At 33.9% G+C, this 15,039-nt stretch overlaps 1 protein-coding gene across 1 annotated transcript; it reads left to right on the top strand.

Moving 5' to 3' along the window:
• Positions 1-12,683: 12,683 nt before the first annotated feature.
• LOC123208496 (disease resistance protein RPS5-like) lies at positions 12,684-13,691 on the top strand. The gene is made up of 2 exons (XM_044626034.1): positions 12,684-13,265; positions 13,413-13,691. Exons 1-2 carry the CDS (start codon positions 13,116-13,118, stop codon positions 13,689-13,691), a joined length of 429 nt encoding a protein of 142 aa, XP_044481969.1. The 5' UTR covers positions 12,684-13,115.
• Positions 13,692-15,039: the final 1,348 nt, after the last annotated feature.

Raw genomic sequence — 15,039 nt, 5'->3', positions numbered from 1 at the left:
AAAGGGTAGAAAAGTTATTTTGCATAAATTTTTTATTTTTTATTTTTATCTTATTCTTTATTTTTTCTATTTTTTATTTTTAAAACTTTAGGGTGGCTTTTAAATTATAAAAATATTAGGGTAATTAATTAAATTTTTAAAGAGGTTTTAAAAATTTTAAAAAGTTCAAAAATATTTTGAAATTTTTAAAAATTTTAATATATCTTTCTATAATTTTAAAAATAGCGTTTGCACCTAAAAAACTGAACAAAAAATGATATTTTTATATTGGTTAAAATTTTAATATTTTTTAAAAGTATAAATAATAAAATTTTAAATTATTAAAAATATATTGATTATTTGATATTTATATTTGATATTAATTATTAATAATAATTTTGTAATTCTAAAAAATATAAAATTTTAATTTTAATAAAATTTAACAAAATTTTAGTGATGTTCCAGGTTCCAGGAAAATCAGAGTTTTACTTTGAATTAATATAACCTTATTAGTGATGTTCCAGGTTCCAGGAAAATCAGAGTTTTACTTTGAATAATAGGCTTATTCCTTCCCTTATCAATATTTTGGCAACCATACTTGATCAGCAAACCTTGAAGAAATATAATATTTTGTCGTTACTTTGGACCTAACCCAGAACGTGTCCTGTCCTAATTCCTGTACCATAGATCTTTCTGATTCAAATTATAAATAATTTGAGCAACAGATTACTTGATCTGATGTTATTAATATTTTATGACCGACCAAGTTAGTTTTAAGCCAAAGTATTTAACGAAGATAACATTATCAACTTAACTATAATTAAATAGCTGATCGTCTTCAGCAGATGAAGAAACCAACTCCGTATCTGTCGAGCTGAACCCCAAGTCATATTCTTGTGAAAATAGATTAATAGATGAAAATTTAAATTTTTAAAATTTTAAAAAATGATTCATCAAACCCCTGAATGGAAAATAGTCATTTACCAATTATACTTTATCCATCACTATGTAAACAAACAGTAAAATAGTATAAAGGTGTAAAAGCCTTAATTTTTGGGATGTGTGAAGGTGGGGACGAAGGTGGCTTTTGAACTGGGGTTAGCCACGTGATTACCGTCCACTGAACTTGAAGTCCTGCTCTGTATAGAAATAATAATCCCCGTCCTTGGAAGTTCACTTAACTATTATTTTCCTGGCCTTTATGAGCACCGTTATTGTTGTCTTAGGTTGAGCGGTTGAGGCCTTCATCGCCATTATATTAATTCCTTACAGAGCTTCATCTCACCCAGTTAAAACTCTATCGTAGCCATTGAAACTCTCTCTCTTTCTCAATGGTAGCTTGTTCTCTCTCGTACGAAGGCTCGTTTGAAACTTTTAATAATTCTTTTGTTTTCATCTTAATTACATCTGAATTTCTTTTCACGGTTTACCACAAAAATGGCTACCGAAGCTCAAGTCTCGGTTAGCGTTCTACAACCAATGGATAAGTTACATGAACTTAAGAACATGAACGATAAATTGTGTTCACATTTATTAAGCTTGAACTTCTCACAGCTCCTCAACATCATGATGGTGCTTATGACTTCACGATATTATCTTAATTAAGTAGTTTATTTTTGTATCATATGTAAGTATATAATAAAATGATGTCAGTATAAATAGTGATGGATTGTAGCACCATACCCTGGATATATGCCCTCAAACGATCAATATATTGAAATGATGAGTCACCCAATTATAATTAATGAAAAAAAAAGTATATTATCAATGCAAATTAATGAAAGAACACCTTGCGATTGTTTTTGACGAAAAACGTGCCAAAAGTTATCTTTACAAAAATAAATACAAAAAACATTATCCAAAATCTCAATGTACATTAAAACAAAGAAGTCCAAGTCAAATGAATAATAAAATGTCAAGACCACAACAGTCGGGTATGCAGCTCAATGTATTGATCTACGTGTCTCCCCGCCTGCCCCACTGTTTCTCTTGCCTGAAAAACTAATAACATGTGAGTTGTAACTTTCAATAGGCATTACAATAAATTTCATTTTCTTTATGAATATCCTCGACAGAGTCTCACTTTCGTATGTGTCCCTGACATGTTCAACTGGACACCTGTCCCAGGTGTCTCCTATGCCCTCATGACCAAATAGGCATCCATCTTAGATACCTTTTACATTCATGCACATTAGATTAGACACCCATCTTAGGTGTCTCCTACATCCATAACCAAGATAGACACTCATATCAGGTGTCGCAGACCTCTCCCGTGGAAATGGTCCGAAGGGATGCCTGTCTCAAACGTCGCGTACATCATCAATGTCTATTGAGTTAATTCCACTTCCACTACTAGAGATCGAGACATCTCATCAATTTGTCTGTGTATCCTCAAGATCAAGACATCTCATCAACTAGCCTGCAACATGACTTGTAACCATCTATGTACACAATAATGGCTACATTTTCGAATCCAATTTTTTATAAACTCTTATAATCACCTAACCCGTCCCTTACGCTTGTAAATAAGGCAAACGTTACTTTTCAGGGTTTTTGACACGAATGTGACACATTCAAGTATGAGTGTGCCAAAGATTCGCAGTGCATGGGTGTGTGCTTGACTCGCACCACCGAGCACCCTGAGCACACAGGTGCACGGGTGTGCCACAAGTGGCTCAAGTGCACCATAGACTACACGACATCTAAACACATGCCCAATGTGCACACTGCACATATGTTTGGCGTGCTTATCATACAACTAGCACCAATGCGCATGCCTAGCATTCATGCTCTACATGCCTAACTCTTCATGATACTGGGCAGCGACCCTAGCCAAGGTATAGTCGTGCACCTCCCATGCACGAGTGTGCTTGGTGTTAGCTACATTGTGCTCCTATCGACTTTCGGTTCCTACACATACAACTTAATCCCAAAAAACAATCATTCCAATCCAAAATCAATTTAACAAACTTTCATGGCATAAGATTGAATCAAAAACTACCTAAGCTACAAACAACAACCCAAATCATGATTTATACAGATAATTCCCAAAATATAGTATAAAATCAAAGAGAAGGTGGAAAATGCCATCCTCTCCTCCGAAGAAGCGCAGGTCTTCACATGGCTATAGACTTTCAATGATCTCCTTCCCTTCACAGTGCTTGAAACTCTCTACTTTCTCCTTGGTTTGCTTTGTGTGTATTATATGTTATGAAAGAGCATTCGTTCTTTCTTCCAAGTGTGACTAGCCTCTTAAATAAAACACAGAGATAACACAAGGCCAACCCATGCTTATCTAATCACCAACAATTGTGGGATGACGATTTCAAATCCCATAACATCATACATAAAGATCATAATGCCCCTCTGGGCTCACTCAAGTGCATACAATCTCTATATATTGATGCACACACAATAATAACCAACCAATAGAGGAACCAATATAGCATCGATCAAAATGAAATGACCAAAATGCCCCTCACACTTACCTCTTACCTAGGGATATTACATGGATACAACAACTGTATCACAAAATCAGTCATCTTATGAAGAAAAGGTTGAGATTAGATATCTCTTTTTTAAGATCAAGCTGCTACATACCGTTAGATATTATATTATAGATTGTCTATTATTCAATTCATTCTATATTTTTAAAGATGTTTTTTTAGAATTCACTAAGGTGAGTACGATTACATGTGTTTGATTAGTAAATCGTGTAGAGCTAAGAATGAACTCGATCTTTCTTTCTCACAACAATCAAACAATACATACAACCAAACCAAAGTAAGATTGGAAAAGCAAGATAGACACCAAATTTTTACATGATTGGCTAAGATTCAACATATTCTACATGTATGGAACTAAGTCTAGGTAATCCACTAAGTATCGTCAAACACAAACTGAAATTAACATACTAGTAAATAGTGCTCCTTGTTCACTCAACTAATACTTAAACTCGATCACTATTAGAATATTCTATTCCCGCATCTAAAATGCCCCAAAATTCTCACTAGGTTGTTCAAGCTTTCCTGGAACTTTCAAGTTGAAATCCCTCCAACCTGTGGTCTTGAAATTCCTTCAAGCACTATTCACAAATTCACATTATGTAATTTAAACAAATAAGCTAACTTGCATGACAAAGAGCAAAAACTAACAAAGAAAAAAAATACATAACAAAGCTACAAAAAAAAAAAAAACAAAACCCGACCAAAAATGACATTGAAAAATCATTCTTAAGAACAAAGAAAAACCAAGTCAGTATGTAAAAAAAAAAAAAGCAAGTTCATATACCACACAATGGTGAAGCAAATTATGACACTTAAGAGAATCACAACTGTACACATGTTAATGTTATATTCCTATTAGGAAATCACAATTCTAAACCATATAAAATTGTAATTATATTATAAAAGGTTTTCCTTAAAATAAAACAAACTCAAACTTCACAAGAAAATCAAAAGAGAAAATGGGCCACAATTCTTAATAAATCTTCACCTTAATTGCTGAGTTTTCCCTTAATCGAGAAATATGATGAAGATATCACTCCACCATAAATGCATATATATAATTATTCATGAGCTTTTCCTAACACCAAATAGCATTGTCAAAACGATATCTCACCAAGATCCCTACCTAACTTTGGCCTCGAACGAGTAATGCTATGTTAGAACAGAAACTAACTCAACCAAGAAAAAAACACAGAACGCACTTAAGAGAAAACTGAAAAATTCTTCTTTTTTTTTTTAAATGAATAAAAAATATAAGTGAGGAGTTTTTATACAACAATTTTACCGCTAAGCTACTGCCAGCTATTGACAGTTGTCAATTTGAAATCTACACCATACATAGGAGAAATCATACAACGGTGACCTGACATATTTACCTGAGACAATAAAATGACAACCATGGTACTGGAATTCTTCTATCCATCAATCTATTAAATTTCACTGTTATTGTTACTGTAAAGGGTAAAATCGTTATTTAATAAAAATATTTCAAAAAATTATAAATTCATCACATTTTCCCCCTAGGTTTAAAAACTAGCAATTCCCCGTACCTTTCCCCACCCAAAATTTTAAAAATGACTATTTTTCCCTTGGGGTTTACATTTTCTCCCTTGTCGCTTCTCCAACGACTGGAGTGAGCCAACCTCCACCCTCCCATCTCTCGGACGAGGATGAATTGTCGACCAATCAAAGGTCGGTTGATGATTCGTCGATGAGGATATGTGCATTGTACAGATTGCGTCTGTTCTCGTTGAAAGAACATGCACCCTTGAGAGTCACCAAGAAGGAAGTCTGACACTAACAACAAGAATAGAAGAGGAAACATCTAAAAATGTCATCTCTTTCAATAAGGATAGACAAATGAGCGTGGTGAAACTTTGGGAGAGGAAGAGACGCATGATAAAACCGAGGAGAGGAAGAGATACATGATGATTGGAAGGGGAAAAGTCACGTTAGAAGTGTGCCGATCAGTGGAGATATCGTCATAGATGAAGGTTGGGCTGATGGGAGAGAAATCATCATAGGAAAATGTTAGAAAGCCAGAGAAATCAATAAGAATAGATGAAAGTTAGACTAAAGCTAAAGAGGGGTTTAACTAAAATTTTTTAGAAGGTTGGGAGCAACTAGAATTTGGAAAAATATGAGAGTTTGAGCTAAAACCCTAGACTTGAGGGGAAATATCAGTTTTTAAACTTGAAAAATATGAGGTTAGGGGGCAAACATAAACATTTTAAAACTTTAGGGTAATCCTAAAATATGAGTTTAAATAAAATTTCTAAATGATGATTTTATCCCTAACAGTAACAGTAAAATTTAACAGATGGGTGGATATTTGGACTTTTGATAGTTAGCGAGTGGGAAGTTAAATTTGCATCAAACCTTGAATGGAAAATAACCATTTGGCCTTATGTTATTTTGTATAAGCATCTGAATTAGTTTATGTGATTTTGATACCCATTTGATGATTATGCACAAAAGTTAAGTGTCTTAGTATTTGGAATGCTTATGCACGCACTAACGTTAAGCGTCTTAGCATTTGGAATGTTTGTGTGATATTAGGAGAAGTTCGGGGTCTTACTTCTTATATGATATGGTATCCATAGCCCAAACCCCAACCGACAAATGTATTGGGTACACCTCTTCATGATAGGCACCTAGGATATCTCATGTTTTCATCATATGTTCAAGATGTTGATATACATCGTGCAACAATAGTCATTTGAGATGGCACCACCATTGGAGATTGGGCATCGAAATTACTTAGATGGGCATCCAGAATATTGGGAAAACATCCAAGATATCACATTAGGATTTGATATGGGACACAAATTGTTACTTGTGGTTATGATTTATGTTGTGTGTTGGTGCCAAGAGGCCATCTACTTATTGAGTGTGTTTCACTCACCATGTTTTTTTGTGATTTTACAGATAGGATTATTGAGCAACGGGACAGCGGCGGGGGAACTAGTAGGTTAGCACGAGACATTGCATGAGCAAGGGGTAGTTTTGTCATTTTGAGTTTATGATGGTTATTTGTTTGTCACTATATTTGTGTGCTTTTAGTTATGCATTACAAGATTGTATGTAATTTTATTTGATTTTCAAACATGTTTTTTGAATTAAAATAATAATTAAGATGTTTCATTAATTGCACTTTTGGGATTATGGGTTTTAATTTTGAACACCATGGATATTCTATAATTATTGCATTTTTATAGGAAGTGTGAGTTAACACGTTTCTTCAGATATATTTTTCGAGTAGAGGTATGTATCTGAAGTAAGGTGTTATAACAATCCTCAATAAACTTAAGAGCTCAGGGAGGGATTTTCTTTCTCACTCATTAGGTAATTCATGATTGATGAACGCCCCATATAGGTGAGGAAAAGACTTCAAGACAAGGTCAATTGCCTAATCATTATTTATAACTAGACCTAGTGACACCAGCCTTTCAATGTAGCCAATTATCTACATGAAGGCCCACGTTGTGTCCTTAAACCATTTTGCACCTATAAAATGCTTTCAACACCTTGGATTTCTCATATATTGCACAACTTGCGAACATTTCACATAGATGAAGAAGAATGGATGGTGCATTCGTATCCTTGTGCTGCTTTTGCAACTTGGGTGTCATTAATGTTAGCATGAAGCACTAGACATCATTAGAGACATTTAGATACTCATTGTAAAAATCCATTTGCTTTTAAGTGGCATTGGAACTAGGCTCAAGAGGAATACCTCCTTCAAGAATGTACAACTTTTTCTCTCGAAGCAATAATATTCACAGATTTTGATACCAACCAAAAAAATTGTTGCCTTCAAGCCTGTAGTCCTTTTTGAAATTGATAATATATTAAAATTTGTTGACATGGTGGATTATGTGATCTACATGTGCAGAAAGATATATTAGTAATAATATTTTAATTAATGTATTTATTTAAAAAAGCCAATAGACTTATTCCCACCCAAGGTTTTATGTTTTCCAAAATTATCACCTACTAAGTTTTGAAAACTCAAAGTCTCACCTATAAGCCATTAACTTGAACAGTTTCTATTAGTAAGAAAGGCATTTAAGTAAAATCACGTATTCGTTTTAAAACGTTTCTCTTTAACCCCAAATCTGAGTAATAAGTTGCTATCAATAAAAAACCCTAACATTAGCATTAGTTTCAGCAACAGGGTAGTGAGGAAAGCTCTCTGTACGGCGCCATTTCTTTGGTTTGATTCTTGTGGCTGTCACGTTTCGCTCTCTATTGCAAATCGCCTCAGCGTTGCTTCTCATTTCTACCTTCGGTGGACTTCAATTAATCGGTTAGCTGCCGCTTCTGCTGCATCCCACGAGGAATCAGTGAGCTTGAGTTTATTGATGTTTCTGAATTCTATAGGAAAAAATAAAGAAAGAAAGATTTATTGATTACTTATTATAATTAAAGTATTTGAAAGCTTTAATTTTGAGTTACTGGTGAAACAAAAAAGAACTCAAGTTGAACTGGGTGCATTTAAAGTTTCCTTTTTTTTTTTTATTGTTTGAATGGTTGTGGATTAGAAGGCATCGCAAATTGAAATAGAGAAGCAAAGCAAGGATTTCAAAGCTTGTGTTGAAGAATCCAATGAAGCGTGGAAATAGACGTTGGAATTGTTTAAAGAACAAGCTTTAAAGATGCATAGTGTATCACGAGATACTCCAAGAAAGCTTTGATCGTATTGCAAGAAAATTCTGAGCAGTTGAAAATCCAAGCTAAAAAGACTAGACAAGGGTTTACTGTTGCGAAGGAAGTTAGTGAGGAGGGTTTTTTATTGACAACAACTCAACCGACACACTTATATTGCTCAGATTTGTAAAGAAAAACATTTTTAAAAGAATGTAAGATTTTACTTAAATCCCTTTCTTACTAATAGAAACTGTTTAAGTTAATGACTTATGGGTGAGACTTTGGGTTTTCATAACTTAGCAGATAAAAATTTAGGAAAACATCAAACCTTGGGTGGGAATAAGTCTTTCGGTCTATTTAAAATGGGTTTTGTTAATTAGATCACTCACACTATTTGTTCAAGCCAACAATCCATTTTGTTGAACTCGGGAACTCCTGTTGGACTTCCTAATGGATTGGGATCCCAATTAATCAAGTCTCTCTTTCATTTTAGTGAATATGTTCAAACTGACTCAATTAGGTAGGTTAACAACCAATCACAAAATTGTATGATCTTGAGTTCAACAATTACTTTTAAACAAATCATATGACGTCGATTTTGATTCTTGATTTTCAATAGGGTGAATACTAATATCACCGATGTAATGACACTTATATATCCTTACGCAGCCTCTAATACACTTTCACTTTTGTTTTGACAAACAAGTTAGATGTACTAATTATGTCAGACCCAATACGAATAATCGCTTGATTTTTCAACTAGTAGAAATGTATCATTCACTTTGGAGAATAAAGCTCCAACGCACAATGGCTTAATCAAGGCATTGTATTGGATGGCTATGAATTATTTTTCACTTAATATAATTAAGAGATTTAATTAATAGTCTCATCAATTCTAGTTCGCATATGAGGTGATTATTTGAAAAATAAAACCTAACATACATACTACAACTTAAATTAAATTGTATCGGTATACATCTATATCTAATGTTGAGTCCTTCAAGCCAAAAAGGTTGGTTGGTTAACCTATGCATCTCCTCTTCAAGTCTTCAAGCATTCAAGTATGTTGCCTCCTCGCTTCTTGATTGATCTTCCATATTACATCGCTTTTCCTGAAAACATTTTATTTTAGTGAAATAAAATAGAAACCTATTCCAATTTTATTTTTTGTAAAACAAAGAAACCTCAAATTATATTTGAGAGGAGTTATATAAGAAGAGAAGTACATAAAGAAGATTAAGAGAAGACAAAGCTTGCAAACCCTATTTTTATAAAATTTACGAACATACCAACTAAAAAATAATTAAACATTCATCCAAAAATTCATTAGTTGTATAAGGAGCCATATACATATCTAAACAAGTACACGTACAAACAATTAAAATTATAAATAATTACACAAAAATATATGATAAAGGATGACATAAACAATGTATAATAAAAAGTATCATATTTGATTAATTATAAATAATATTACAAATTACATAAAAAAGCATATACAACCCTCACATAAATATGGTTGTTGAAATGTGCTATTAATTTTAAGAGCACCGTCACTGTCATGTGGCTCTGCCTGGAACATGCGTTTGCTTTTGTTAGATTAATTATCTAACTACTTTTGACAATTTATCAAACAGAGTTTTGAATTGCTCAGAAATTGGGTGCAAATAGCCGCCCAAGGAAGATTGAAGGGTAAAGGAACTGTATCCAAATAAAGGGAGTATGTATTGAAAATTCATTATTCACCACTGCTGCTACATTTCTTTACATTAGCAGCTGCTGCTACTGATTCTGGGCATCCGCACGCATCAATTTCAAACCCAGTGTATGAGGCTACGAATGGTGGATGGCTCCAGTCAGTTTTCACCCGCCCAACTTGTGTAGCCCAGTCATCCGCATTCCATATTGAACTGTACACGCCCATCGGTTGATCTTTGGAAAGGGAATTCCGTTGTGTTCCAAGTTGGTGTGCACTCTAATTGGGGTCTCATCCACCATAAATCTGAAACATTTTTATATATAGATATTAGACAATTCATTTTGCAAAGACGTGGGTTAAAATGAATGAGATATATTTTTACCCCTGTACACAGAGGAGTCATTTGGGATCATAAAGAAACTGGGTGGGGTCAGACATGTATGGTATTGAAGGAGACATTGCAGAGTATACATGTTTCTCTGTAGATCTGAATGGGACCCAAAGGGCATGTATAAGTCATCCAAGATTTGTTCCCTTGGAGGGAATAAGTGTGAAAGTCCTTGGTGGGGTCGAAGCAGAGATCCATCCTCTGCTTCCTGTTGCCTACGCCATTCACATACACATTGATTTGGACAAGGTGAGGTTCACCTGTGGTGTTTCCCAGGAACCCAAAATCAAACTCATTATGATTTGGACCGTCTGATGACATCTGTGTTATGTAAAAGAAAAATCAAACTCAGAAACATGTAAAAATTAACACACAAGTATTACTTATTGATGGAGTCTGACAGTTCTGCAGCTAATAAGGATCCAAATTAAGCAGTAGAGTGGCTGGTTCTGTATGATGATGATTACTCAAACGAATGGAAGAAGAAAACATGTAGCTCGATTACAGAGCTCTAACGGGGACTGTGAGAAATAAATATGACATTAATGACGTTCACCTGGGTGACAAGTGTAGGTAGCTGGTGCTAGATGAAGTGGTACTAATTATTTGCTTGGCTAATAACACTATTTCATGAATCCAGATAGAGCCAAACTTGAGTTTTGTCAGTAAATAAAAGGGTCGGCTGAATTCCTTCAACGTTATTGAATGAGGTGCCGCCCCAAGGAGTAGATAAGCTTTGTTATTACAAAATATTTAGCAGATAAATAAAATGAGTAAGGATAAAATAATGGGCAAATGATACAAATCCCACTTTCTATTCACCAACTATTAAAAATTTAAATATTTATTTATCTATTAAATGTTATTGTTACTATCAAAAATAAAATTATCATTTAGAAATTTTATTTAAACTTAAATTTTTATTATTATCCTTAAATTTTAAATTTTTATTTTTCCCCTAACCTCAAATTTTCCAAGTTTAAAAAATGACTCCCTCCCCCCCCCCCCCACCAAAATCTAGGTTTCCGCTCTCATATTTTTCCCACACACGCTACCCTCTGTTTTTTGAAAAATCACAGTTTCACCCCTCTTCAATTTCAGTTTCAATTTCCGATCATTACAGATGTCTTTCTCCTCTATCGTAGAGTTGCTTCTTCTCTAAGATCTCACTCGATTTTGGCCCTCATTTGGTTGATGGGAGTCATCAAGGAGGAAGGTTGGCACCAGCGAAGTGGAGTACATTGGACTTGCTCAATCTTGGTGGACGGTGGCGACAGGAAACCGAGAAGGAGGGACTTGATGATGATGAAAAAGAAAAGAAAAATCGCGTCTAGAGGTCACCGGGAAAGAGCGAACTCACCAAAGACTAATACTATGTGTGACATCCGAAATGAAATAAGAGATCGGGGTGTGTGTTGGCAATATTTCAAAACCTTGGGGTGGTGAATAGAGATTAAAATATATGGGGGGTTTTGAAAATTTACCAAGGAAGCCCTAGGACCTTGGCGGAATAGTAAGTTTTGAAACCTAAAGAAAAAAGTAATATGGGGGAAAAAGGTTTTTTTTTTTAACTTAAGGGAAAATCTAAAATATGAGTTTAAATAAAATTTTTAACTGATAATTAGTTTAAATAAAATTTTAAATGGTAATTTTATTTCTTATAATAACAATGAAATTTAATATATGGATAAATATTTAAATTTTGATAGTTAATAAGTGAAAAATAGTTTGTATCAAAGCTTGGGTGGAATATAGTCATTTGGCTTAAAATAATGTTAAGTATGAGGCTAATATGAATGGGAGGATGACAATGTCTCATTCATTTTCTGTGACAACTCCTTAGACGTGGTGGAAGTTGTGCGGTCAGTGGTCAATAAGTCAATTCTACAGTTCTCTTACACTTTAATAAATATTGTGTTCATACGGTGGTGAGTTTCCATTGTCAAATCAATAGAATTTCGTAGAACTTTGAGTTGATAATGAATCATGACTAACTCATTCTTCTCCACTGAAATCTCTCTGAGTCATTCAAAACCACTAAAAAATTCCTTTACTCACAAACCTCCCTGAGCCCATATCCTTCGATTTCTTCAGTTTGCACCTTAGTTACCCTGTTACCTTCTCTCTTTTATTTTCTTTATTTCAACTTTTTCTTCCCTATTTCCGGTTTGAAAAAAAATTCCGTTTCGGTATTATCTGATTTCTTTAAAAAAAAAGAAAAAGTTGTTGCATTCGGTTATTTCTCGTTTACTATATAGACTTTTTTTTTTTTTTTTCATTTCTCTTATTTATTGTTAATTTTGACACTTGTGTTTTATCGTGTTCTGTTTAATACTTGTCTTGTGATTATATTCATCTGCTTCACTTCTTTTCTGTTTTTCAAAAAAAAAAAAAGTTGAAAAAAATGGTCGATGTTGCCGGGAGTATTGGGGGGGTGTTGAGTCCTGTCCTTGAAGTTGGCAAGTGGTTGGCTGCTCCAATTTGGCGTCAATTTAAGTACTTGTACAGGTACAGTACCAATTTCAAAAAGCTGGAAAAGGAAGTTAAATAGCTGAAGAATACAAGAGACGAAGTTCAGCATAAGTTTACTGTTGCTGAAAGAAATGTGGAAGAGATCAAACAGAATGTTAAAGACTGGCTGAAGGAAGTGGAGAAGACAATTACAGAAGCAGAGCAGTTGATTCAAGAGAAGACAAACAACCCTCCATGTTTTAAAGGATTGTGCTCCAACTACAACCAAAGCAAGAAAGCTTTCAAATTAAAGTGGGATGATATTGATCCCCTCCTCCAGCGGGAAAAGGAATTCGATCAAGTTTCCTTTCCTACTATTCAACAAGATATCTGGCTTAGATCTAGCGAAGATTATTTGACGTTCGAATCAAGAAACTCCATTATGAAGAATGTATGGGATGCTTTAAATGATGAGAATGTGTACATGGTTGGTGTTTATGGGATGGGTGGTATTGGGAAGACCACTCTTGTGCAAGAAGTTGAAAGGAAAGAGGAGCAGGATAATCTATTTGAGGACATTGCTTTTGTTGAGGTAATTTTTTTCACTTTCTTATGCTTATTTTGAGTAATAATTATTATGATTGGTATTACTTGAGTCAAATTAACGATGGTCTAACTAGTTTACAATTATTGCTCTCTGTTTGTTGTTCTTAACTGGCCATATTATTTTGTCTTATAGGTAACACAAACTTTGGATATAAAAAAGGTTCAAAGAGAAATTGCAGAGAAGTTAGGCGTAAAATTCAGTAATGACAGTGAAAGAGCAAATAAGTTATATGAGAGATTAAAGAGTGGTAAGAAGATCTTTTTAATTTTAGACAATATTTGGGAAGATGTTGATCTCAAGACTATCGGTATTCCTTCTAAAATGGATCATGGGGGTTGTAAACTAATGTTCACGGCAAGAAATTTAGATGTTTTGCAGAAAATTTCAAGATGGCATTTTAGAAGAAAATGAAGCTTCGAACCTATTCAGGAAGATGGCAGATAATCTTGTTGTAGAATTTTCACTCGTAAGTTTTCTTGGTTTGCCCACTTTTTATAATGTCCGGATATATTAATGTAGTTCTAGTCCTTACAAAAATTTCACAATTTTAATTGGTTTAACATATAAATTTTAAGTTTAATGTAGTAATGTGTTTTTTGTTTGTCATTTGACATTATAAATTGGTATTTATTTAGATACTAAATTTTATGGGTTTTTATAGGATAGAGTGAAATTAAATATTTTGAACTTTTCTTATTTTTACTTATCCACAGAATGCATGCAAATACAAATTGCAATTAGTATAATCCTCTCTCTCTTTGCAGGTGATGTTATCCAAACACGTGAATTGAATTCTCTAGTGAATGATGTATGTAAGGAATGCAAAGGACTGCCCATCGTCATTTGCACTATAGCAAAAGCATTAAAAAATAAGGGTCATCCAACTAATTGGAAATTAGCATTGCGAGAATTGAGAACACCATCACCAACATAGTTCATGGGATTCCTAGAAAAGGAATACATGAAGATGGCCTTAAGTTACAATTATTTAAGGGATGAAGAACTTAAGAAAACATTTTTAATTTCTAGTCTAATGGAAAATAATACTTCCATTTCAGACTTATTCAAACATGTTGTGTGTCTGGATATACTTGAAGGAGCTAATATGGCAATGGAAGATGCACGAAAGAGACTAGATAAATTGGTTCGTGACCTCAAAGATGCTAGTTTGTTACTTGACGGGGTTAGAAGTGAACAATTTGCTATGCATGATGTTGTTCGTGCTGTTGCTATAACAATAGCATACATTGATCATCATGTATTTACATCAAAAAATGACATTGAATGGGAATGGAAGAATAAAGATAAACTCAAGAGATGCACAAAAATCTCCCTACATGATAGTAGTACTATTGTCAGTCAACTTCAGCCTAAGGATTTGGATTGTCCAACTCTTGAATATTTCTCAATGTCAAGCTCTTATTTAAAAATCCCAGAGGACTTCTTCATAGCAATGCCAAAGCTCAAAGTTTTAAATTTGGTCCGATTGCATTGATCGTCATTGCCATCATCCCATCTTTTGAGAAACCTTCAAACACTATGTCTAGATGAAAGCACAATTAAATATGTTGCTAGTATTGGAGAGCTAAAGAAACTAAAAGTCCTTAGCTTGAACCATTCTTTTATTAAGGAGTTGCTTGAAGAAATAGGTCAATTGACTGAACTCAAGTTATTAGATTTAAGCAATTGTAAACAATTGCAAGTTATTGTGCCCAATGTCATATCAAAACTATTGCAATTGGAGGAATTTCATATGTTA

This window comes from Mangifera indica, chromosome 2 (assembly GCF_011075055.1).
Source record: "Mangifera indica cultivar Alphonso chromosome 2, CATAS_Mindica_2.1, whole genome shotgun sequence".
Taxonomy (NCBI): Eukaryota; Viridiplantae; Streptophyta; class Magnoliopsida; order Sapindales; family Anacardiaceae; genus Mangifera; species Mangifera indica.
This window is presented reverse-complemented; position numbering and strand designations above follow the sequence as displayed.